Source organism: Hypomesus transpacificus, unplaced genomic scaffold (assembly GCF_021917145.1).
Source record: "Hypomesus transpacificus isolate Combined female unplaced genomic scaffold, fHypTra1 scaffold_227, whole genome shotgun sequence".
Lineage (NCBI taxonomy): Eukaryota > Metazoa > Chordata > Actinopteri > Osmeriformes > Osmeridae > Hypomesus > Hypomesus transpacificus.
The window spans coordinates 78206-104222 of NW_025813762.1; the positions used below are offsets into that span (position 1 = coordinate 78206).

Below are 26017 nucleotides of genomic sequence, written 5' to 3' on the forward strand. Positions count from 1 at the left end.
GGTGATATAGTCTTCCAGGGGGTGGGGGGGGGGGGGGAGAGTGGGGGGGGGGGGGGACAGTCAGGGGCACAGTCATCTAGATTCTTAATGGCTTCGTCGTTTGAGATGGACTCAACTCACCATTCAGACGATTCCCCATGTCAGACGTTGTCTTTAAGCTTGTCCGACACGGAGAGATCGTCGTTCACTTGGCACGTCAATTATGCTCGGCTGGCTCTCGGAGTCTGTGTTCAGTTATGGATGGAATCACTAAAGTATTGATGAGGCAGTGTGTTAGAATGGTGCGGCAGGCTTGGCCTCGCTTCATGTGAGGTTGTTGGTCCATCGGTATCCATGAGAAGCTAGTGTAGAGAGATAGCTCCACATGTGCCCCACACACACACACACATTGACAATGTACCTCCTCGGGTTTTAATGTCAGTGTTCTATGGCCTCTGCCTGCTAATGTCAGGTATTGTAATTAACATTTATCAGTCTCCAAGTAAGACCTTTTCCCATGAGGGGTGAGTGATGTGAGACCCTGATGTTCGCCTCACCACCCCCGCTCCATCCTCCCCTCTCTCCATCTTTACCATGGCAGGCTCCGGGTCAAGGTAATAGCTCTGGTCAAAGATGAACAGTCATTTGCGCTCATTACATGTAGAGTGACACCGTATCCCGAGCGAGACGCCAATCGATCTGTGTTGCCTGGCATCGCGTAGAAAATAAAGGACGGGTTGGATGTTCTGTTCTCAGCCAATGAGTCTTGCGTGTGTGTGTCTCGTGGAGTGTGGTCAAATCTACGGGCAAGAGGATGTAAAATGTTAGAGACAATCACCTTAATCAGAGAGCATGGCGTTAAAGTAAGCCTTTGGCATTGCCTAATAGTATAAGGGTTTAGGTTGGTTGAGGGGCAGTCCTATGGGCGTATGCAAAGCCCTTTGTGGCCCTCTGTGACATGCTTGCGTGTAAAAAGGGCTATACAAATACGTTTGATTTTGATTTGATTTAGCTTGGACTAGACCAGCAGACTTTCAAATGCTTTCTATTTGGCACATGCTGGTATGGTAACTGATCTATACATTGGAATGGCCAAAGCTGTGTTTAATGCTCCAGAAATCGAGGCCAAATGTGGAAGACCAGATAGTAAAGAGTTTGAGTGCAAGAGAGAAAAGTATGTGAGTAGGCCTTTTCCATGAAGTACTACAAGGCCCAGATATTGAAAACTACAAGCGCCAGACATCAGGGGACAGATTTATGTCCTTAAACTCAGTGTAACCTGTGCAGCAGGGCCGTAAGGCCTCACGTGGGCCCTGGAAAGGGGAGAAAGTTAGGGAAAGTCCAGGCTACGCAAATTCTGTGACAATGGACCAACTGAGTGTGAAATGCACACATGAATGACCACATATAATGTACCAATGATAAAATATCACAAAATAATGGCGAACAAATATATAAGCAAACATTATATATAAACATTATATATATATATAAGAAAGATTTCAGTCAGTCTCCGGGGGTCTGCTCACGTTTGTTGGAATCAATCCTTTGTGTTAGATTCGAATAAACACTTTGCATCATACTTTGCTTCCGTTTCCGTGCTGTTTTACATTTTGATATTGGTAAAAAAAAATATATTAATATTTCTCCAACAGGTTCCTAGGAAGTTACAGCTCTGGATAAAATTGAAAGATCACTACACCTTTTTCTTTCATTAAAAAAAAAAGTTGAGAAGGACAATTTCGAGTGAGGAACAGAAGGGTAAAATTTAAGAGGTCACTGCACATTGTTTCTCACTCAAAATTGTCCTTCTCAACTTTTTTTTTCATGAAAGAAAAAGGTGCAGTGGCCTCTCAATTCTTTCCAGAGCTGTATGAGTAAAGATAAAAGCCACTTGAGGAACATTCTGGAAACAACAGGGTGAAAAATGTTTCATATTTCAATTCATAGACATGCAATGACCATGGTACTGGACCACATTTCATAATCGATGAGAAAACTGATGGAGTTGCAAGGATAAAGTCCCCAAAAAATGTATTACATTACTTCCTCTCCCAAGTAACCTGTTTGTTGTCATGGACACACCCACAGAGCAGCCAGTCAGAACAGCTTGACCCAGAGGAAGAAACATGCTTATTTCTGTTCACCTCCCCACCTCCATCAGAGACACTGACTGTCTCCTCACCTTCAAGAAAAGGCTAAAGCACTTGTTCCCGGACTACAACGGCACTAAAGAAAGACGTGCTAAACCTGATGTTATTTTCCTCCAGGAACACAATGACTCTTATTGAGGGACTTGTTGCTCTTGTTGGTTAGTTGTAACTGATTTAACTTCTTGTACTCGCTGTGAATTATATTATTGTTGCTTGCTTTCCTACTGGTACACTCTTTCACTTTTTGAGGTTCATGTTGTTTAAATGTAACTTGTTTAACTACATGTTCTTATGTTTCTTCCTATTGGCACTTATTTGCTTTTCACAATGTATGCTTCATGTTTTGGCTACCCACTATGTTTTGGGGCTATCTCGTTGTTTATGATCATTGACCTATGCACTTTTGTAAAGCTCTCTCTTGGAAGTTGCTTAGGATAAAAGCGTCTGCTAAATGAATACATGTAAATGTAATGTAAGATGTAAATGTATTGTACACATTTTGTATCTGTGTAAGATCTGTGTAATCTGTCGTCATAAGAAAATTGAAATGACGGCCCCATTATGATTTGTAATTCAGCATTGCTCATCTCTGGCCCCCTGGAGTTGTCTGGAGAAATGAAGGGAAGTAGATTAATTATAAAGAATTTCAAAGTTATCATTTTGGAGAGAAAATACCCATCACCTCGTTGAATTAGGGGGCAATATTTATGTCCGTAAATTATGTTCCTGGACTAATTATGTTCCTGGACTAATTCCATTCGGCCTGGGACATCACCTCGAATGACAGCTTCAATTAAAGACTCTCCATGAATCACTGTCACTAAATGAATCTGAGAGTCATTAAAGTAAACTGAAGTTTTTTACCACATCCAAAGTGACAAGCCATTCATCCACCCTTCATTACCTTGCCCACCGTACTCCCACTTCCTCCTCAAACACACAAAGGGAAGGACAGATATCCTAGATATTACTGTAACAGCTCTAAAACACGTCCTAATTAAGTCCATTCGGGACGATGAAAAGAATCCTTTTAAGAATTTAAAAACAATGTTCTCGTTGTTCGGTTTCTTGGACGTCATTTTGTCGTTGTCAGATCTAATGATCTTTTCATTATCCTCCAATTTTTTGATTATTTGCCTATGTTAGGAGAAAGCAGACACTGTGTTTACATTTACATGTATTCATTTAGCAGACGCTTTTATCCAAAGAGAGAGCTTTACAAAAGTGCATAGGTCAATGATCATGAACAAAAAGATAGCCCCCGAAACATTGTGGGTAGCCAAAACATGAAGCATTCATTGTGAAAAGCAAATAAGTGCCAATAGGAAGAAACATAAGAACATGTAGTTAAAAAAGTTGCAACTAAACAACATGAACCTCAAAAATGCAAGCGTGTACCTGTAGGAAAGCAAGCAACAATAATATAATTCAAAGCGAGTAGAAGAAGTTAAATCAGTTACAACTAACCAACAAGAGAAACAAGTCCCTCAATAAGAGTCATTGTTTTTCCTGGAGGAAACTAACATCCGGCCCAGCAAATCATTCCTAAGTACAGTTGTAGTCCCGTGTTAGCACGCCAATCTCCACCTCAACCAGTGAGGGGCGCTCTTTCCTCCCCCTCAGAGAGAAAAGCAGATCACATGCCTCCCCTTTTCCTTAATGCCCCAATCAAGGGGTCTGACGCCACAGGAAAGGAACCGGAATCATCAAGACTGCCCAAAAGTACATCAATGAGATTGTGACACAACAATGCGTCACTATGACACCGTCTCCACGGAGACGTCAAAACTATTAGGGTCAAACCGCTAACCACGGAAGTATGGCAGGCAGTACTGGTGGATCCAAAGGGTCGGCAAAGGAGAATCAGCTGCCGCCCCAGCAAAAAAGACTTGCCACCCCAATCTTCCTATGCTAAGAAGTTATGTTGGAAGCATTTCTTTGGACAGACTGGGACAGCGACTTGGCAGATTCTGCCTTTGTCAGGGCAACTTCTGAAGACCCTCAACTCTTCCGTTCTTCGAGTTTCCATAACCATCTTAGAGGTACCTCGGAAATACACCGCCCTCACGGGAGTCCAGGAGGTTCTCCACTTCCTTACCGTAACCATGACAGCGACTTGCACCCAGAGCATGATCACGACAATCCGATGTGACCAGGTGTGCCTATGGTTCATCCTGCTTGGTGATGCCATCCCTGTATGGCTGCTTATCGTATGATTAATTTAGCTCTGGAGGACTCAGGTGATCAAGAATACCATTCAGGATGAAGGGGCATCCATCTGAATGATGAGTGGAGGAGGGCCTTAGAGAGAGGAAAATACAACACAGGGCCTACAATGGAGCTAACGTTGGAAGTAAAATGAGTCATTTTCTCCAACCTCTCCATAACCCCTCTGGTCTAATTATGCCGTGTTCAATCTGAATTTGTTTTCACGCCTTGAATTTGTTTTCACGCCTTGATGAAAACAACAGTGTGAGAGGAGGTGGGTTTTAAAGGATCCATGAATACATTCAACCCACTTCACACCAACCATTTTTAAAAAAAGCACCTACATGACAATAATGGCTTATTAGATATTCTTCTTTTCTTGGCAACTAAGCATGTAAGACCTGACATGAGGGCTTTAAAGATATTGCTTATTCAAGGAACTTTAGATAAGGAAATGAGCCAAATTTGCCTCATTGATTTAAGGGTTTCATTGAAATTCATAAGCCAATGTATGATTCAAATTCAAGTTCAAATGACCATGTCAACTGTGTCAGTGTAGGTCCACATGTCATTATAGCCAAACCTCTTTTCAATTCTATCGGGGGTACAAGTGATCACTCATTGTTTGCGTCTGATTGAGTGAGAATGAGAGAGAGAGAAGGAGAGTGAGAGAGAGAAAGAGAGAGAGAGAGAGAGAGAGAGAGAGAGAGAGAGAGAGAGAGAAGAGAGAGAGAGAGAGAGAGAGAGAGAGAGAGAGAGAGAGAGAGAGAGAGAGAGAGAGAAAGAGAGAGAGAGAGAGAGAGAGAGAGAGAGAGAGAGAGAGGGAGAGAGAGGGAGAGAGAGAGAGAGAGAGAGAGAGAGAGAGAGAGAGAGAGAGAGAGAGAGAGAGAGAGAGAGAGAGAGAAAGAAAGAATGCACTCGATGGTGAACAGCTGACTTCCTGTCGGGACAGATCCTATGAGACAGACATGTTCCGCTCTGTCCCACCGCTGACAGTGTTTTCAAAGAAATTAATTTCCGTCATCTGCTAATGATTCCGCTGGGGGCCGGGTGTCTCCAGTCATGAATGTTTAATGAAGAGTAGTCCGTAAACAACGCCCCCCCCTCCCACCTCCTTCTCTCCCTCCTCCCAGCTGTACGGAATTCTGGGTAACCTGTGTTTTTTTTGTCGGTTCTTGAGAGCGCCCTCCAAAGAACTGTTTGAAGACCGGTCGTGACGTGTTCTGCTTGGGCTTGTTCCTTTTTATTTGGGTTTGCAGCGGTGGATAGCACTGTGTTTGAGCTTTACAGCTGACAAGTAAGTGTAGGTGGTTTCAGCCAATGCACTAAATCAACGTCCTTTGTTTTTGTAAAGACTGAACAGGAAGCACTTTGTAAGCACTTCCTGAATGGTCCGTTTCGCATGTTTACGACTGCAGCCTGTATCCCATGGTACCCCCTGAGAAAGCACTCAAAAAACAAGTGACACCTTCATATTTTCAAAGAAAACTAGCTGCGTCAAGAAGATAAATATCAACCAAATTGAATTTCAGAGTAAATGGAAGCCACTGAAAAACGTTTGGCGGCCGCCGACAAGAATCCCTCAAGACGATTCTGCTCCGTCCGCGTTGTCTATCCCCATCTCTGAGCCACTTCATTCCATGGACAGAGAACTCGTTCTGAGGGTGACATTGAGAAGACTAGCGCCAGCATGAAAGACAGCGCCCGGGCGATAGGACCTGTGTAGCTGATAACGCCAGCCAATCAAGTCTTAAGTTCCCCTTGTCTATCCTGTCTCTCTCAAAGAGCTGAGTGAGTGAGACTCCCAGAGACAAGGATTGGGCAGAAACCGAGTGGGTCAGCGTAAGCTGTCTGATGGGCCTGATTGTTTGAGTGGCTTTTGAAAGAACAGAAAAATAGGCTAGATAGGGAGGGAAAGATGTCAAACGTTGAACTGGGCAAAGCCCCTGGCTTATATCAGACTTAAAGGGGTGTTCAGCTTCTTTTTGCCACAAATCCTGACCTGGGACCAAACCCATGATCACCGGCAAACCTCATAGAGACAACAACATTTCCCAAGCCCCCATCCTTCCCTGCCGGATGACTTGCCTCCCCACGCCCACCTCGCTCCCTCTCCCACCCCCCCCACCCCCCCAGATGCCCCCTCCATTGCCTGGGCCTTGACAGCTGCCTCAGTTGGGGGCGGGAGCCACCTGATCCATCATCGCTCTCTGTCCCTCCGTCCCGCCGCTCGGGCTGTCTGATCAATGATAGCGCTAATAATAACCGCCACACTGTCACCTCCATCTCGCCGGCCCGACCGGCACAGCCGGGGGCAGCTATCTCCAGATTGCTTCCTCCGATTAGGACCCCATTAAGAGTATGTGTTTACCTACACTTCCCTTGTGGCGTGTCCTTGCTTAGCCTGCCCATCACAGAACACCTCCGAGCACGGAGGTGACCTCTCTCACTCATTCGGGTTGTTGTTTGGATGGGTTTTCCCAAACTCTGTTTAAACTCTTTTTAAACCTGTTCCCTCGCCACGTGTTTACCTTTGATCACTCTGTTTTTGATCGTACACATTTTAGATGTTGGCTCGCCTGGGAACACTGCGCATCCGACTCTCTTTGTGAATCGTTAATCGCGGTGGCGGGTTTAAAACTCGGCACTCCTGCTGAGTTTTCAGCAGGAGGACCTCCCCCCCCTGCTCTTACGGGGGGAGGTCAAAGGTCAAGTAAGAGATGATCTCTGCTCTTGTAGTCCACGTAGGAAGCTACAGGACTGAGCCGCGGTGGACGAGAGCTACGCGTCCACTCAATCTTGTCGGTGGTTTTTGAGAAAGGAGGGCTGCCCTACGGACTGCCTCCAAATGCTCTCTCAGTAGCCGAAGGGTTCGGTAAATCACAGGCCCTGGCACCCAACCCCATTACAGCACTCAGTTAAACTAATCATTAGAGGAAGAAGACATAGAGCCTTGTCTATCCCTCCCCCCCACTCCCTGCCATTAGAGCAGCCCTATCATTCACTCTCCTCTCAAGAATAGGAACCAAAAAGACTGACTTGTTTTTGGTCACAATACCCAAAAGAGATAGACTCTGCTTCCTTTCTTCTCCAGGATGAAAAGGCAATAGCAATGTGACACAAGATGAACCTGACATGAATATCTTTAACATCTCTGTGACCTCTTGGTGAGTTAAGTAAACAGCCAAACACCATTATCAGTAGCTTGCTGTGAGGTAGCGCGAGTGGCAGTGGCAAGGGAACCATACAGTTCACTTAGGGGTGAATCCTGACTTGACTGGCAAGCCTAATGTCGTTTCATTAGCGACGATGGGAAACTATGTATGTCCAAATACGGAGGACCTATTATGATAATGTAACCCATCACCACACACAAACCCCCCCTGTGGATCCAGGAGTCTTTCCCATTTTCATTGCTCTCCATCCAAACGCCGTCGGAAAATTACTGGAGTGAATCGCCATCCTGGCAGTCCATTATCGGACGACTCTCTCTCCAGGTAATTTCCCTGGCAACCCCAGTAATCCCGATAGACAGAATGGAACAGGGAAATGTCATATTTCCCCTTCACTCTTTAATTCATGAGTCTCCTGCCTTATCAGGCTGCTGGAGTCCTGACCTGTTTAACTTTCTGCGGGTGTTCATTGTGTGTGGGGGTTCACTACCTCTGAGACTCCTCTCTCCCTTAGCAAACTCCGAGTAGGCCAACTTTCCCCAGCATCCCCTGAGACTGATAACGTCCCCCACACACAGAGCCATCACACAGAGAGAGGGGGAGAGGAGGGGGGAAGGCCAACAGGATTGCTTCAGCAAAATTTGATTAGCATTTCAGCAGCTTTTTCTCCTGTCCCTCCACCAAGGACAGTTCACGGTTTCACCGTTGAGCTTTGCTGTGTAGTGTAGTCTTGTTGGCAAGGGCTTAGATGTCGTGATTAGATTCTATTGATGTAAGTTGAAGATGACATCAAGACGTGTTCCCTGATGCTCTCTACATGAGAAGGCCAAGACTTTGAGTACATATTGCAGTGACCTGATGATTTGGGATCATGTTAAAATGCTCAACAATTGTTAAAGAATGTACTATTCTGGTATGTATTACAGCCAGTTTCCTGAAAGTGGCAATCCTGTCCAGACATTTATTTTTATAAACTCTTTGAAAGTTTGCAAGTGAAATAAGAACACTCAGATTCTATTGACTAATCAAATCATGCTGGTTTGATTGCGATGTGATTGAATCTAATTTAATTAAAGTAGAGTAGTTAAAACATAATTAAGAAGGGGCGAATGGTCTACGGTGGAGCCATAATTCAGCATTGATCAGCAGGGATGCGAGAAAGAGAGAGACAGAGAGCGAGAGCGAGAGAGACAGAGAGCAAAAGAGCGAGAGAGAGAAATGGGGGCGGAGAGAGAGACAGAGAGGGACGAACAAGAGAGAACGATCTGCCAAGCCAGGCTGTTGAAGAATGATAGCTAATAGGTCATGGAATCATGTTAAATTGCTTTCATATGCACTTCTGTGATCAGAGGGAAAACGTTACGCTTTTGACCTATGGGCTAATCTATAGCACAGTTAATTGTAGATTGTACTCTGACCCGACAAGTCTGCATTCTCCACAGTGATTGGACTCACTTATTCAGAGGTAAATCCATTTGCAGATACAGACACACAATATCACGAAAATCCCATGCAGTCCACCATGGCTTGGTGTGTCTCACTGATGGTGTGGTACGTTGCTCAAGTCAGGATCGTGATGCTATCAGTAAATGCCCATTTGTTTACGTCTTCCATTACATCGTTTTTTTTCCACACCCATTGATTGGCTGCGGCACGTGAATGTGTGGAGTTGATTGGGAGACGGTGGGAGATTGATAACGACAGAGAGAGAGCCCAAGGAACAGAGGGTAGGAAGAGGCAGGAGATAGGCAGAGAGAATGACGTCAAGCCACGCTGACCAATGGACTGATCCCACTCCAGGTGAGCCTGGTCACTGAGAGGTCAACATCCATCACCCCCAGAAAAACAGAAGAGCGACTTAACGCCCTGGCTCCTCCCCTTCCTGTGCCTGTGAAACGATGGCGGCCTTGTTTCAGATAAGGGCCGATCCATTGGTCTGATTTGTGGCTCAAGGAGCAATTTCAATACCCGTCTTTGCCCTGATAGATGAGGGTCCTGTTTGATAAAGGGCCAATTTGCCACAGGGGCAATAGGGATGGAATTGCAGCGGTCGCCTTTATTTGGTCCGCTCCTCAATCCACAGCAAAACAAGTCTGGGTGAAGAAGAAACAAAGGCAATCCATGCTGACGTGGTAAAATGGAAGTTTCGATTGCAAGACAAAGACACCCCAGCTTTTTTATTTCAACATGTGAAAATCAAGGGAATATATTATGTTGCTGTAGTCGTGGACTGGTATCTTTATTTTTACATTTTCTAAATTCCAGTCGATACAAGAGTTCTGTATAATTATGATTTGGTTTTATATCATTATCATTAAGCCATACGACACAGCTCTACAATTATAAAATAACAGCATCTAACAATAAGATCATTATAAACCCTCTTGAAAGATCCTCAACCCCACAATTTCTCTCTCTCTCCCTCCTTCTCTCTCTCCCTCTCCTTTCCTCCCTCCCTCCCTCCCTCTCTCTCTCCCTCTCTCCCTCCCTCCCTCCCTGCCTCCCTCTCTCCCCCTCTCTCTCCGTCTCTCTCTCTCTCCCCCTCTTCCTCTCTCTCCCTCCCTCTCTAAGTGTACATATGTGCATGCACATATTTGCCTCGTTACCTCGGTTCACAAAAAACACATAACCTTCTTCAAAGTCCAATGACTTCAAACCTCTGGTACTGGAGCATCGGGTTTCTCCGATGCGACAGACGCACGTGGGTGTTATGGATCAACCACCTTTTGATTCATATTAGAGAAGGCCTTCTAAGACTAAACCTATGTGCATTTGAAAACCGTTCATGTTAGTCTTATGTATGCACACCATGTATCCATAGGGTTTCTCTTCTATACGTCTTTCATTGCTGATTCAAGCGCTGCCTCGCCTAAAAGTAATTAGCATTTATCTTCACATCCAGAGAAGGCTGTTTGGTTTCCAGGGCTCTCAGAAATGGAGATGTGGTTGAGGGGATAGGTGGGTCTTTGTCTGTCCTCTCTGTCGCTTAGGAACATGGTTTGAATTTGTATATTAACACAAAACGCCAAGCGAGAGGCGTACAAAGGACAACAGCAGTGATAACCTTCTTGGTTTACTTAACGAATGCTGTATGAATTATCATGTCATTAAAAACAAGGCCTGTATGTTTTGACTATCTGCGATGTTCTGCCGACATTATCTTGGTTTGGGAGTTTCAATTTTCAGACTGATGAAAGACTGGATGTGTGCTGTCTGTAAATGAGTGTTGTCATGGCAAATGCCATACCATAGCTCTGATAAAAAAAAACGAAAAAACTGAGAATCTAATTGTAATTGTTGAATAGGAATAGTTAACACTAAAACCAGAGACATGTTGGGACTCGCATCCATGATTTAATCGGATACTGTCCTAAACTTGGTAAAGTGTGTTGAGAAATACCCTATCCGGGTCAAAAATATTCTGCAAGGAAAATCTGCTTACTTCAAGTGCTAATGAAAATGTTGCATGTTTGTTATTTATCATCAGGAAACATAAATTCGGGGTTTCTATAGTACAGAGTGACATCTTGTGGATTGAATGGGAAATGCAATAACTGTGCCATTGGTGTAATGTATTAAGTTCCCTTCATTGATCCCGAAGGAACATCATGAATTATCTGGAATGATTAAATTGCCTCTGGACATTACAACAGCCAATCAAGACTTGAATCTCTTTATTTGGCCCTTGCACAACACCACATCATTGGTCACCTGCACATAGTAGTTCAAAGTTTAAAGTTCAAACAAGCCCTACGCTTGTGAAATCGGATCTTATGACAAGCAGTGCAAACCTGTGTGTGATGAAATCATTTCACTAGCCTGAACTAACCCGACCCAGGAACGTTCCTTGCAAGCAATCACACACAGAACAACCAGCTAAGAGCCAAACAATGCATTGACCTTTGAAATGAACTTTAAACTGCCATATTCTCAAGAGCTTGCACACAGCGCCTGAAAACCATCAGCATATAAAACAGTTACAGGAAAACAAAATGGTGCAGGTTTATAGGTCATTAATGTCACTGATAAAGTGCACTGACTAGCAAGCTTTTTCAAAGGAACGCTTACATTTTTTTGCAGGTCATTTCAGAAAGTAAACATTATTTGGTGAACTAAATGTTTAAATGATGTCGTAAAATACTAGAGCTTAAAAAGCATTTGGAGTAGTTCTTGTCTATGCCGTTTTGAATTCAAATGTGTCGACAGTAGGTTCAAACTTCCAAGAAGATTAGCCTCAAACTGGCATGGGTTCAACAAGCATAAAGCTGTCTTTTGAGTGAGTCTCTGGATCATATTGATGTGGACAGGCAAATCATCTAGCCTGTCTCTACTGTCGATTAGTGTTTTTACACATCAAAGCATTTGACATCTGTTGACAGAAACTGATCAACAAGTCTTATTAGTACCTTGAGAACCTTATCTAGTATCTTTGAACTTTGCCTTCTGACCCTGCTCAGCCAGATGTGTTGTCGCCCACACACCCTCCCGGCGAAACGAGAGCTGTGATTGGTCAGGACGGCATCACACCCCGTTCCTTCCCCTCCGCCTGTGCTCCCTCCTCTCTGTTAACTGAAGACGCTCTCAAACCTGTCTCACCGGACTGCAGGAGGAAGCCGTCGTCATGTCTGATCGCTCTGCCTTCGACACCAACGTGGTGACCCTCACCCGCTTCGTGCTGGAGGAGGGGAGGAAAGCCAAGGGGACCGGGGAGCTGACCACTCTGCTCAACTCCATCTGCACCGCCGTCAAAGCCATCTCCACAGCAGTCAGGAAGGCCGGGTTAGCTAACCTGTGAGTTCCATCGCGTCCCCCCAGCGCACAGGTTCATTGAACAGGAACAATGGGCCTTTGTGTTTTGCAGTAGTGTGCGGGAAATTGACAGTGAAACTTCTTCCTTGTGTCGTTTTAATGTCAATCTGATTCTGAACAGAGTGCCTGATTTAACTATCGGGCACATTGTCTGAGGGCACTGTTTTTGCACGAGCTTTTGCAGCGCACTTTCACGTACCATTTGTGGATGATTCACAAAAAGGTCGAGAAAGTTTCTACGAGGCCGTGTTCCATGTGAGAGAGATCAAATATTGACTTGCTCCTAAAATCTACTTAATCACTAATCCTGTCCTACAACTGTCAAACTGAACCCAGATCAATGTAGACATAGCCTCATTCCATTTTCTCAGGGCAGGTAAAGAGGATTTATATCTGCTTGTTTTCTTCTCAAATCTAAAAGGAATAACCAAGCAGTGTTTTATTAAACACTACATTAGGGGTGAAAAAAACTATATTGTCAGGGATTAACGATTTTTTTAAGCAGACCAGATTCAATTCATGATGACACTTTGAATAGCCCTGTTTCCTGTTCACTGGCCCAAAACACAGGAACACAAAAATAGGCTTGTTTCAACCCAATTACAGCCATGGAGAAAAGAGTCTGAATTCTTCCATGAACCTATTGCTTTCCACCTGTTTACTAGTCTGTCTTCCACCCCTCATGTTCTGTACAGATATGGCATAGCTGGGAACATCAACGTGACAGGTGACCAGGTGAAGAAGCTGGATGTGCTCTCCAACGATCTGGTCATCAACATGATCAAGTCTTCATTCACCTCCTGTGTCCTGGTGTCAGAGGAGAACGAGAAGGCCATCATCGTTGAGCCCGAGAAACAGGTTGGTGTACATGTGTTTGTGCGTGCATGTGTGTTTGACGACATGTGTTTGTGCGTGCATGTGTGTTTGATGGTATTCATACGAAGCTGGTGTCATCGTGTTTCTCTCCTTTGACAGGGTAAATATATTGTGTGCTTTGACCCCCTGGACGGCTCATCTAATATTGACTGTCTCGTATCAATCGGCACCATTTTTGCCGTCTACAGAAAGGTTGGTGTCCTAAACTCCTCTCTCACTCTCACTTACCTAAACAGAGAGTAGCCATTCCCAAAGCTGTGTCCAATACACTGACCAAGGCGAAGTTTTTTGGGGTATAAAACTCTTTTGGTATAATCATTGTTCCCAGTAAGTCTTATTTCTCTCTCAGACAACAGATGGCGATCCTGAGGAGAAGGATGCTTTGCAGTCTGGGAGAAACATAGTTGCTGCTGGTTATGCACTCTATGGCAGTGCCACTATGGTGGTGCTGTCAACAGGGCAAGGAGTCAACTGCTTCATGCTTGACCCAGTAGGTCCCTGATAACACACACACACACACAATCACACACTCTTTCTCTCTTTGGCCATGAACCAAACATAGTGGTGTGTTTCATGGGATCTCCTTGCCTCCTCAGTCCATCGGAGAGTTCATCCTGGTGGACAAGGATGTGAAGATCAAGAAAAAGGGGAAGATCTACAGCCTGAACGAGGGCTACGCCCAGCACTTCTACCCAGATGTCACAGAGTACCTGAAGAAGAAGAAATACCCTGAGGTAGGGAGCCTCCAGCATCCAGACCACCATCGTAGGTTCGAACTTCGAAATCATCTGTCGATGAACTCTCTGACCTTCTCCCCCTTCCGCCCCTTGTCTCCAGGATGGCAGCGCCCCCTATGGCGGGCGATATGTGGGCTCCATGGTGGCCGATGTTCACCGCACCCTTGTCTACGGCGGAATCTTTTTATATCCTGCAAACGTCAAAAGCCCCAAGGGAAAGGTGAGTGAAGGAGAGTTGTTTTGTGTGCGAAATGGACAGTAAACGTTCCATAGAAGTTAACCTGTGACTTTAGGGTAGATTGCTACATTTACATGTGTTCATTTGGCAGACGCTTTTATCCAAAGCGACTTCCAAGAGAGAGCTTTACAAAGTGCATAGGTCACTGATAATAAAAACAAGATAGCCCCAAAGCATTGCGGGTAGCCAAAACATGAAGCGCATATTGTGAACAACCAAAATAAGTGCCAAAGGGAAGAACCATAAGAGCATGTAGATGAACAAGTTACAATTAAACAACATGAATCGCTATAAGTGCAAGTGTACCTGTAGAAAAACATGCAACAGTAAAAAAAAAAAATCACAGCGGATACAACTATTTTAATCAGTTACCACTAACCAACAAGTGCAACAAGTCTCTAAGCAAGAGTCATTGTGATCCTTGGGGAAACTAACATTGGGTTCAGCAAACCATTCCCTAATACCGTTGTACTCCCGGAACAAGTGCGTCTTGAGCCTTTATTGCTGCAGCCGTCCACAGTCTCTCTGTCTACATCCTCTGATTTGTTTTTAAGATACCCTGCAGACTAGAACCCATCGTCGTTACAGAGGAATAATCTGTTTCACGTGGTACTATCTGACCCTCCATGTCTTCCCACTGTAGCTGAGGCTGCTGTATGAGTGCAACCCCATGGCATTCATCGTGGAGCAAGCTGGAGGCCTCGCTACCACGGGCAGCATGAGTGTGCTGGACATCCAGCCCGACAACATCCACCAGAGGGTCCCTGTGGTTCTGGGTTCCCCTGACGACGTCAACGAGTACCTCGCCGTGTTCAAGAAGCACAACAAATGAGCCGTAGACGGAGGCTGAGCTAGGCGTCATCTCCAGGTCTGGGTTGGATGTGCGGGGGAAAAAGGGATTTCACATGAAGGATAATTCAGTTGTTTTCGAGGCGTTCTCTGAGGTCTGGTCTCCTGACCTGAATTAGTATCAAGACATCGCAGGAGGAGGTGAGGAGTCAGACACATCGAATCTCTTTTCAGTCGTCAGCACTGATCTGACAACACAGGATTTGTGAAGGATGGAAAAAAACAACAACAGCGGACTGAATTATAAGATACGTAACCATGTAGTTGTAAGAGTTGTTACGGACCATTTGCACAAATGAAATTTAAGAATGTTTTGAATAAATGAAACTCATCACAGCGACTTTGTGTTGGTGTGTAGTTATGGAGAGGACCTGTTTGTGTTGCTGATGGAAAGTTTAATTACGGTTACCACTGCATACCACCGCCAGGGGGTGCACTAACCCTTTCAAACCCTATCAGTTCCCATTCCCACATATTCTGTAGTTCAAAGATGACCGACGCAAATCGCTAAGTGAATATCTGCGCTGTCTTGAACCAAAACTGGAAGTCATTATGCACATGATGTGCATCTTCCCAAACAAACACACGCACACACACACACACACACACACACACACACACACACTCTGAGTCTGCAGCTTACTTCATGCTCTATCAACTGAGCAGCGTCATGAGGCTCACGGTGCAAGAATCCACCGCCTGGTTCTTGGATTGAGTAACGTCAAAAAGATGAACCGAAACGCTGGAAACATTCAGTCAGCAGCACGCAAAGCACATGTTGTTAGGATCTCGATTAGTCACACAATATGTACGAAGTAGCAAGACTGGGCACGCCCAGTCAGCAGAAATACTATGACCGGTAAGATATTAATTATAGATAGGGGAATATGCCATGTACTCAATATGATGTTGTTGGACTGCTAGGTTACCAGAAGCATGACCATGAGAAGGAGGACACTTGGGTCCAAAAAGGAGGACAAAGGGTCCAAAAGGAGGACAATCCCAAAAAGTTGTTGACCAGTGGGGGGTGGGGGACATTAGTATGAAAAAAGACAATAACATTGGTCATTTTAGTAAGTCAACATTTGTCATTTGAATACAAATTCAATACATTCTATAAACGTGCACTGATGTTCTGTTGTCTTTGGTGAGACAAGTTTAGTCAAAAGATAAATGAGAAAATAAGGAAATAAGACAGTACCATTCCCCAAACAATTTCAATTGTAATAGAAATAAAAAAAAGCAAAACTGTGCACAGATTTTCTGCTGTCTCTGGTATGCATCGTCTTCCAACAGATTTTTTGTTTGTTTACTCAAAACAGAAAACAGAAAATAAGACAAAAACATTACTCATTAACATACAAGGGGGGGGGGGGGGGGGGGGGGGGGGGGGGGGGGGGGGGGGGGGGGGGGGGTGAGGGGGCACTTAAGGCCCAGTATCGGTGCCTCTGCTGGGAAAGGGTGTGGGGGCACTCAAGCCTGGGCTGCTTCCCTGCTGGTCCTCTTAACAGTGATTCCTCTAGCATCTATTGATTCCTGCAAGGACCAACCAAACAAGATGCCCAACACAAACAAGACATTTAGTTTTATCAACCCACACCTCCCACTTAGCAGACACTCTTATCCAGATCGACTTACAGTAAGTACAGGGACATTCCCCCCGAGGCAAGTAGGGTGAAGTGCCTTCACAACGTCATCTTCCACGGCCAAGAATCAAACCAGCAACATTCTGATTACTAGCCCGATTCCTTAACCCGTTCAGCCACCTTACTTTACTGACTGATGAATGAAATCCGTAACTACTCACCAGAGATGTTCTAGTTTATATTTCACACTCCTCCTAGCTCCTTCCATGAGTTTCCTATTAGACAGGAACCTGTGGTACATCTCTGTGCATCCCTCTGAATAGTTGACACAGACCTGTCAGTCCTACAGTTCCAATGCTAACTTGAATGTGGACAGTTGTTGAAAAAATGTTTATATGATAACTAAACTTTTTCAGTTGCGTTGCAACTGGTGGGAGGATAAGGAATGGGAATATTGGTGCCATCCAAATAGCAGTCTGCTGTTTTCCCCAAAGCCATTTCCTTCTGCATGACTAAGCAATGTGCCATACACTATCAAAACCAGATCCCACCAGTTCTCTCATTAGAATCTGAATCAGTTTTATTCGCCATGTAAGTTCACACAAACAAGAAATTTACTGTGGCAGGAAGGTGCATACAATAAACATATACGGATCTTAAATACAAAGGCAGAATGTACAAAAGTCTAACTAATATTCCAAAGTAACATTCCAACCACCCAAGCACATGACAGACGTGTAATATTGGATATTATGTGAGAACCATGAATTCCTGTCTGCTTTGTTATATCTAACAGGAGTGCCCGAGTGGTACTCCTGTATTGTTTCTTTAGCATGGCATATCTTCTATTTATTCTATCTAGATTCCTGAAAAGTCTGGAAAAAAGAAAAACGAGAGACAAAAACAGGGTTAGCTGTTCAAGAACGAGATTAACCGCTTTATCCCATGAATACCAAGGTTTGAAGTGTTTAGCCAGTGTGAGCTCTGTAGTACGAATGTAGGCCATAGGTTTCAAATTACAGCCGCTGAGCTGGGCCTACGTCCAGACATGAGCTCTCTTTGGAGCTGTTGTGAAACACCAGAGGACACAGTGACACCACAAAACAAAAACCAGACGCCTCTCCTCGTGAAGGGGCAGCACAGTCTGTTCTTTTTGTTGTGTCGAGGTTAGCTGTGGCCTTGGTTAACCAGTAACTGGGCATCCCACGACTGAAAGTTTTATCTGGGCCTTGAAGGGAGAGGCTGAACTTATCTTCCCTCTCGCAAATACACAACGCCTTGTAGGAGTACGCAAACGTCTGCACTTGCAATATGTATTGGCCAAATGGGGATTGTGTACTGACTAAATATGTACACAGTTCTTAAACCACATTAATTGTACAGTATGTAGTCAACATCAGAAATAGTCACGCAGAAGAAAAATGTGTATTGTAAAACATTTATTTCGCTCATGTGCCAGTTAATATGGTTTTACAGAACATGTCAAGCAGACAAGACTGGGAATGTGCACCACAGAGGTCCAACGGGTTTCGATGAATTAACGCGAAAAAACAAAAAAGAGTTTATTTACAATCTCATACACACGTAAAATCAAGTATAAAACAAACAGTTGAATTGGATAAACATCTTAAAAGTGTGTTTCATTTCTGACTGTTTATGTCTCTCATACCCTTTAGCAACATTAAGGCAGCTCTGTATTCAGGGCCCTTTCTTTAAAATATGCCTAACTAACAACACACCCAAAGCATGTTGACAACGGACTCCACTCTACACGAGAGGGTAGCTAGCAGCTGTAGCGATTCCACAGTGGTTCTTCCTGTCCTTTGCCATCAAGATGTAACCTTTGTCTCCCCACTTCTCACTCCAGCTGTGAAGATAAGGAAAGTCAACATTAGTCAATAAAATCAAATGGTGAAGTAAATTCAAATACCGGTCAGCAAAAACATCTTGGCAATGTATGCCAAGAAGGAGTCAGCATATTAAATAAACACAAATGCGTACCTGTTCTTCACAATCCAATACTTCTTCCCGTCCACGTCCTCTCCCTCGAACCCATATCCAACGGCAAGTACTCCATGATCCAGCTCTTCGCTGCTGCACTCCTTCTCATAGTAGATGCCTATAGGGAGAACAAAAAAAGCACGCTCCTAAGTATGCCGTTCTCATGATATAGATCAGTTTGGAAGCATGTCTGAAGCATGCGACATGGATCCCCCTCAGGCTTCGAGAAGCTCATGACTGCGCACCAGACTGGTAGAACTGGAAGGACTCGTGGCCGGCGTCGATGGCAACAGAGACGGGACCCACGGAGGCGATGGCCTTCATCAGAGCGCGTTCTTTCCCACTGGGGATGTCCATGAAGCCTGTGTCGTTGGCAGCGCTGAACTCAGCCTTGTAGTTGCAGGGTTGGTCATCCTGCAGGAACATCACATTGATCAGACATTTGAGATTAAGGAGGGGAGGGGGGGGACTAAAGTTTTTTTGAGGCAATCCTGCTTGTCGAAGACTGCCATGGGCCAGGTCTTCAAAACAACAGAGGGGAGTACGACCAGTGAGGAGACTTAATCCATGTTTGTTTACGACATCAACACACTAACACCTTTAACCGTGAACTTTTAACCAGGAAGTGACCTCACCGTGCCCAAATATGGGTAGGCTTCCTCTGAGTCCAGACCTTGGTTGTCCTGGATATACTGGAAGGCCTGGTCCATCAGCCCACCGTTGCAGCCCTCGTTTCCCTCAGGCTTCGAGCAGTCTACCAGGTTCTGCTCGCTCAGAGACACCAGCTTCTTGTTCTTCCTGAACATCTGACCCTCCATGGCGCCGGTGGTGCTGAAAGCCCAGCAAGACCCACACTGGCCCTGGAAAGATGGCATAGAAAGTCCCATTTTTTAAAACACATGTTTATGTATGTGTTGCTGCTTTATGGCTTTTGACACTGACTGTACAACACTTGGTCAACAGTTGCGTTTTTGAACGTGCTCTATAAAATAAAAAAAGTCTACTCCAGAGACAGGTTACCAACACGAACACGAACTGGACAACGTCAACAGCATTTTAACCAGCCAGTCGACCTGCGACTGAATTGCTTTCCGAAGCAGTTTATGGTCAACATAAACATGTCTGAACTACTGAAAGTACTGTCTACGGTTCGATGGTTCTCACCTGGTCTTTGACAGGAGTCACATAACCCTCCTCTCTCCAGTCCACCTGCTTGGGGGCTTCCATGTTGTTGGGTTCCAGGAACAGAGAGCCCTTGGACTTCCTCTGCTGCAGTTTGTAGCCATTCATCACCTGCCTGAACTCCTCATTGGTCTGCAAAGACAATCATGACGCAAACTTAGGTCTCTGTACTATCTTAAGCATAAGCGGTCGTCACCATGTTAAGAGACAGTTTCAGTTCCCATCTCAGACTAAGCCTTTTTTTAAACTGGAACCAGAAACTTGTGATTTCAACACCTGAACTTGTGACAGGTGCACCTGGTCCTACATGTCTTACCATGTCTCCAAAATGATTCATGCCGAGACTGTAGGAGTGCTTCCCAAGGGAGTGCTCCAAGTTGTGCATCTCAATCTTCTTCAAGTTCTTCTCCCACACCATCCTCCTCCAGCCTTCTTCCTTCTAGATGGAGAGAAAGGTAGTCAGGAATATCTGCCTGAATACCCACCAGTAGCAATGCTTAAATCAGTCTAGCATTATGTAAGTCACCACGTTAATAAATAAACTTTACTAATGTATTTGCGGTCAAACCCAACGATAGGTCAGCAAGGAATTCATAACTGTTTTAATCGGTCAGTGAGATCAACACCCACCTCGTGTTGGTAGTTTTTGCTGTGCCAGCTCTTCCATAAGTCCCAGTGTTCATCAAACTGTGCGTCGAACCTAGGCGCGGCTAAAGCGGCTCCAGTGCAGAGCACCAGCACTACCAAGTACAGAGTCATGGCCGAAAAGCTGGGGAAAGAGAGACAGAAACCCTTCCTTCAGTTACACGTTATATATAGACTGAAATGCTATCGACATCTGAACCCGCCCTCGCTCGACAAAAACAACAACATATACTCTTGGCCTACTCGTTTGGAGCAACTGTTTGCATTCCTCAAGCGTCATTTTCGAAATAAATAAGTATATGGGAGTGAAACTGTGCAAACCACCACAATTTGTGCTTGTTTCAGTGATATGGTTTTACTAGTTGAGCCCAATCATGAGACGGAGGCCTAACGATAAAGCAGCCAAGTAATTCCTAGAACAGGGAGGACAAGCACAGGAAATCGAATCTTTGGAAGATAACTCGTTTCCCTAAAATGGCTACGTAAAAGGGGTCATAAATTGGGCTAGCACACAAATGACTGAAACAGTGGTATTTAAATAAATAAAAACACGAAGAAAAACAATGCGGGACTTGGAACAGTATGTTCCTCACGGGAGAAACAAAACAAAGGAATCATAGCGACGAGGACAACGGTAGAAGAAAAACCAACCCTACTGTTTATGCTGGAATCTAATTCGTTATTTGTAATTATAAACAAAAGTAATTTTCATCTATAACTGAAGTTAATGAAAAACTATTCTTTGTTGAATATGCTAAATTTAATGTGGCCTATGCGACAAAGCGTAGACAACCCCGATGTTACACTATAAAGCATTACAATGTACAGAACCAAACTTAAAATAAAAGAAGAATAAAAATGTAGGCCTACTTACAGTTCTGCCAAAAAGCTTGAAGACTTTTAAAGTGTTTTCCAAATGTATTGTTATAGCGCCTCTCTTGCTTTATATCGCCAGCTATCGTCCTTATTCTGTGAGGGCATAGAATCTGCGAGTGGTGATTGGCTAACAGGAGACTAAATCATGTAGTCCCGCCCCGTGTAAACATCAGAGCATGTGACTCCAACGTGATCATTTCAACTTCAGATGGCTTGATGTAACTTGTACGGGAATTACTGACGCGGAAACAAAGGAACCCCATGCAGACTTTTTGCTTGCTTGTCAGAAACAATACTAGTAATTTAAAATGAATTACGAAACACTAGCACTATAGAAAACGAAAATGTGCATAGACTAGCCTAAAGCCCAAAACGCAAAAGACATAATACTGAACATACTTTAAAGATGTAAATGACCTTGCATATCAACAATGCATATGTACACAACAGGCAATCGAATGATGACCTTTGAGTAAATCAATTTGCCTATACATAATGCAGTTGTTTTTTATCATTCTTTCCCTCACTGAGCTAATTATCTAGGAAGGAATAGCAATAATTGTAGGCTACTTCTAGAGGTATGCTATTGACTTATCAAATAGTTTCGAAACTAATCATGTCAGAACTTGTGTAGGGTAACAGACACTAATACTGTCAGTCTCTCCCTCTTAATCAACTGGACTGGTCCCAGCACTTACAGAGGCTAAAGTGTTTGAATGTACAGGTAGTCTGTGTGTGTGTGTGAGAGTGTGTGTGTGAGAGAGTGTGTGTGTGTGTATGTGTGAGTGTGTGTGTGTGTCTGTGGTCGGGCTACCACAGTGTCCAGGGGGGCTGTTTGAGAGGGAAGGAGGCCAGTGAGGACACATTGACAGGGATGGAGATCACAGCCCAGGGCTTGTCTTTGGAGGGACCTTCTGATCATCAATCTAGGAGAGAGACAAAGACAATAACAAGAGGGCGAAGCGATAGGCAGAGTGTCGGAGGATGAGGGAGAGAGAAGGAGAGGTCAAGGACAATAGATTGGCCGGACCGGATGTTAGTTTTCCCCAGGATCATAATGACTCTTATTGAGAGACTTGTTGCTCTTGTTGGTTTGTTGTAACGGTCTTAAAATGATTGTACTCGCTGTGAAATGTATTATTGTTGCTTGCTTTTTCCACAGGTACACTCTTGCACTTTTGAGGTTTTTGCTGTTTTATTGAAACTTGTCTAACTACATGCTCTTATTGTTCTTCCATTTGGGACTTATTTGGTTTCACAATGTAGGCTTCATGTTTGGCTACCTGCAATGTTTGGGGCTATCTGGTTGTTATGATCAGTGACCATGCACTTTTGTAAAACTCTCTCTTGGAAATCGCTTTGGATAAAAGCGTCTGCTAAATGCATAAATGTAAATGTAATGTAGCCTAATGTGTAGCAAAGAGTTTCGTGTCACCGCTAAACATGCATCTTCAAACTTCCCTTTATTTTATCCTATAAATTATCAGTCAGGTTTATATGGAAGCCCATTTACACCAGTTTATAACAAAAAGTGACAAATTAAGTCATAATTATGAGATACATAAGTCATAAATGAGATGACAGTGCGTGTACACCAGAGCCATAGAAAAAGATCACTCTAGTCACACGACTGGTTGAGTGACCGGTGGCGTGTAGTCTACTGTAATCTTGCACTTGTAAAATATTGTGTATTTTTACACAAATCTTGTTTGAAAGTAGTATTTTTATCGATATTGTGAGTACATGAACCAAAGTCTGCACGCTTGGCCATGACTAGGCCTACTACAGTAGGCCTAACATGACCACAGTGACCTTAGAGAACTACAACCTCCAAGCGTTGTGAACTTTGGGAAGGTAAGCAGTGCAGGGTGTTAAAAAACGGAAATGGGCTTCCATATGGTTTAAGGCAATCTATTGGTAGCCTAGTTTATTCCCAGTTTAGGCTATGCATAGGCCTACTATCCATAGTCTGACAATAGATAAACCATATGAAAATATTGTAATGCTGTTCCCCTTGTCCCAGGGAATGACTCACAAGCAAATAGCCTACAAATCGCCTTTGACATCGTACAGAGCTTTCTTATTTGTGGCTTGTTCTAAAATCAACAAAGTGTATGCTTTTTCATTAATATACAATGCCACACATGGCATTCACGCTGCAGATTTGGCATAAAAATTGAAAAATTACACTTCTAGCCTATTGAAATCATGCCTGGATGATTGCATTCAGACAAAATTTTATCAACAACCTGCATTTATTTTGAAGAGGAGAAGTTCTGATTTCACAACACGCCCATAGATAAAGAAATTGAGTCAATGGTGACGTAGGCTACGAGTCACCGGTCACATTGACTTAAAACACTTGTCAGGGACGTTTTTGTTGACAAGAGTGATTGCTTAAAAAACAAACAAACAAAAAATAGCTCAGCCTATTTTATTTTTATTAACTAGTAGGCATTTTTTTACTCAATATTTGGCTTTTTATGTTGTTTGATATTTCTTTCATTCGATGAAAAACTACCGATTTTGCCCAGAAATGAACTGAATTATATAATTATTATTATAATTATATAATTCCTATATAACCTTAACAATCGTTTTGTATCTGCATTTGCATGGCCTATGAAGAATAATTGCATTCTATTTTAAACTGTTTTCATCATGAAAAATCAAGCCCTCCTGTTAAGATTACAATGCAATTTGTTTTGAAAAGGGCTAAAGTCCAAGTGACCAGTCGATTAGCATATGCAACAGCTTTACACGTGGTCCTCGAAAACATTTGATCAATACAATGACAACAAGGCTAATGGTGAGTTTCTATTAGATAAATAGTAAGGAAGACAGACAAGCTGAAATTGATTGGGGTCTCATGTTAAAGATTAAACTAATCATGCGATAAAGAGTTTTTCCAATTTTATACAAACGCTGTCTGACCAAACCCTGATAAATGCCTCCACCTGTCAGGAATCTTGGGTACAGCAATTATTTTCTCTTTTTGACTTGGATATTCATTCTCCAGCAGATGGCGCCATAGGATAGTCAGCTCAGAGACGAACTGAGACCCAACTCTCGTTATTGTTACGGATGACAGACAGTAGGCCTAAAGATTTTTCACAAAAATTATTTGAGAGGATACAAATAGCCTGTACAACTGAATGACTAAACAATCACAAGTTCATGTCCTTGCCTGGCCTCTTGGTAGAGAGGGTGTGATAGAGGGCCATAAAACATGGCCAAATTATGTTCCTCTAACTTGATGACAGTTCTCCGTAACGTCTGAATTTCACGACTTCCCACTCTCTTGTCATTTCAAATTAATACAAGCAGAAACACTACCACAGACGTACGCATCAATTACCAACATTGAACTGAGTCTCCAGACTATTGATGCAGCTCTGAAACTAGATAGCCTAACAACACAACGTCATTGCTTTGAGAAGGGAACTAAATTAATGAGAAAGACGAAAGACAGTCCTTTCTTCATCATAGTGAATGAATGAAAAAAGCCATTAAATCAGAATGCATAACCCATAGCTGGCCACGTCTGTTCACCCATTGTCATATTTCAAGGTAAAAGTCCCATAGGTGTTGAAGGCCTTCGCTACGCAGGAACGATAAGCTACACGGAGAAAATGGCCTCTGTTGTTTCATTGTTTGTTTTGCTTAATGTCCGATAATCAGCACAACACAGAGAATCTCAGCTTGAAAGGACATGCGCTCAGTATTGAGAGGGTTCTCTGTTCGTCTGGTCATCTGTTCACGCTCAGTGGCCTCGCCTTCATCCCCTGCCAGACGGTTCGCTCTCTTCCCACCCGACTGATGTCTCCAGCATCGGCAGCTCGCCATAGCAGGCCTTGTGTAGCTGCGCCAGAAATGTTTTAGCATAGCCACGGCACTAATGGGCCATAAAGACTCTCGCAGGGGAAAAAAGAGTCGCTAATGCTAGTTCAACGGGCACATTCAATGGCAGTTTATTTGGGTAAGCAATCATTATGGTCCTCAAAAACAACAGACCCTTTTTAAGCCAGTGCACTTATGTCGCTTAAGGGTGGAGTGCAACTGGGTACCAGCCGAGAGGAACAATGCAAGTGTAAAACGATCTGGATTCACAGCCTTGATATGAGCATTTGTGTGTGTGCGCGCGTGCATGATCGATGGCTGTTATTATGACGTCATATGAGTTCAGTACAGTGGAAACTTGGCATGACATGATGAAAGTTCCTCTGAGAACATATTGGAGTTTTTTATTGCTTCTTTTATTTTAGTCTTGGCCATTGATAAAAGTCCCTTGATGTCAGATTTTGGTATGTGATTCATATGAAACTAGAATGATGTGGATTAACAGCAGATGCCTGTGTGCAGACTGTAAGCTAGCAAGGCAGTTCCAACACTGCAGTCCTTTGTGTGGAGAGAAAATGGCAATATCATCCAAAGCAGCCACGTTGACTGAATTAAAATGTGTTACAGTAAATCAAACATCTCTATATTCCTGTAATTTGATTCCAAACCTGCTGTGAAATATGTGAAATAAACGGTTGCTGTGTGAACTATAAACACACACACATTTGTTTATGTCTATTCTGTTCAGAGTGATTACAGGTTACAGAGTCAATATTTAGATTTTGTGGGTAAAACTCAGCTTAGCTTGTATATTTTTCTTCTGCTACTGTGTGTGTGTGTGCGTGTGTGTGTGAGGGTGTGTTTG

The 26017-nt window shown here is 43.7% G+C and overlaps 2 protein-coding genes across 3 annotated transcripts; one reads left to right on the plus strand and one right to left on the minus strand.

Annotated features, from left to right (window-relative positions):
* Positions 1-12053: 12053 nt before the first annotated feature.
* LOC124462592 (fructose-1,6-bisphosphatase 1-like) lies at positions 12054-15362 on the plus strand. Its single transcript, XM_047014216.1, has 7 exons — positions 12054-12304; positions 13018-13180; positions 13298-13390; positions 13548-13688; positions 13795-13932; positions 14036-14155; positions 14817-15362. The coding sequence occupies exons 1-7, from the start codon at positions 12135-12137 to the stop codon at positions 15003-15005; spliced, it is 1014 nt and encodes a 337-aa protein (XP_046870172.1). The 5' UTR covers positions 12054-12134; the 3' UTR covers positions 15006-15362.
* Positions 15363-18032: 2670 nt separating this feature from the next.
* ctsla (cathepsin La) lies at positions 18033-21424 on the minus strand. Of its 2 annotated transcripts, none has more exons than XM_047014215.1 (8): positions 21311-21424; positions 20422-20560; positions 20108-20227; positions 19774-19923; positions 19245-19469; positions 18855-19023; positions 18610-18727; positions 18033-18475 (listed from the first exon to the last, which is right to left on the minus strand). In XM_047014215.1, the coding sequence occupies exons 2-8, from the start codon at positions 20548-20550 to the stop codon at positions 18376-18378; spliced, it is 1011 nt and encodes a 336-aa protein (XP_046870171.1). In that variant the 5' UTR covers positions 20551-20560; positions 21311-21424; the 3' UTR covers positions 18033-18375. The 2 variants fall into 2 exon arrangements, with proteins under 2 accessions (XP_046870171.1, XP_046870170.1); XM_047014214.1 differs by having other exon boundaries at positions 20108-20230; positions 21311-21423.
* Positions 21425-26017: the final 4593 nt, after the last annotated feature.

Excerpts from the sequence above, each read along its gene's own strand:
- ctsla (XM_047014214.1), bottom strand. The coding sequence starts at position 20,550 with ATGACTCTGTACTTGGTAGTGCTGGTGCTCTGCACTGGAGCCGCTTTA. Across the intron at positions 19,470-19,773 it reads TGACTCCTGTCAAAGACCAG|GGCCAGTGTGGGTCTTGCTG; the intron begins GTGAGAACCATC and ends CCATCTTTCCAG. Across the intron at positions 18,476-18,609 it reads TATTGGATTGTGAAGAACAG|CTGGAGTGAGAAGTGGGGAG; the intron begins GTACGCATTTGT and ends TTATCTTCACAG.
- LOC124462592 (XM_047014216.1), top strand. The coding sequence starts at position 12,135 with ATGTCTGATCGCTCTGCCTTCGACACCAACGTGGTGACCCTCACCCGC. Across the intron at positions 12,305-13,017 it reads AAGGCCGGGTTAGCTAACCT|ATATGGCATAGCTGGGAACA; the intron begins GTGAGTTCCATC and ends TGTTCTGTACAG. Across the intron at positions 13,933-14,035 it reads AGAAGAAGAAATACCCTGAG|GATGGCAGCGCCCCCTATGG; the intron begins GTAGGGAGCCTC and ends CCTTGTCTCCAG.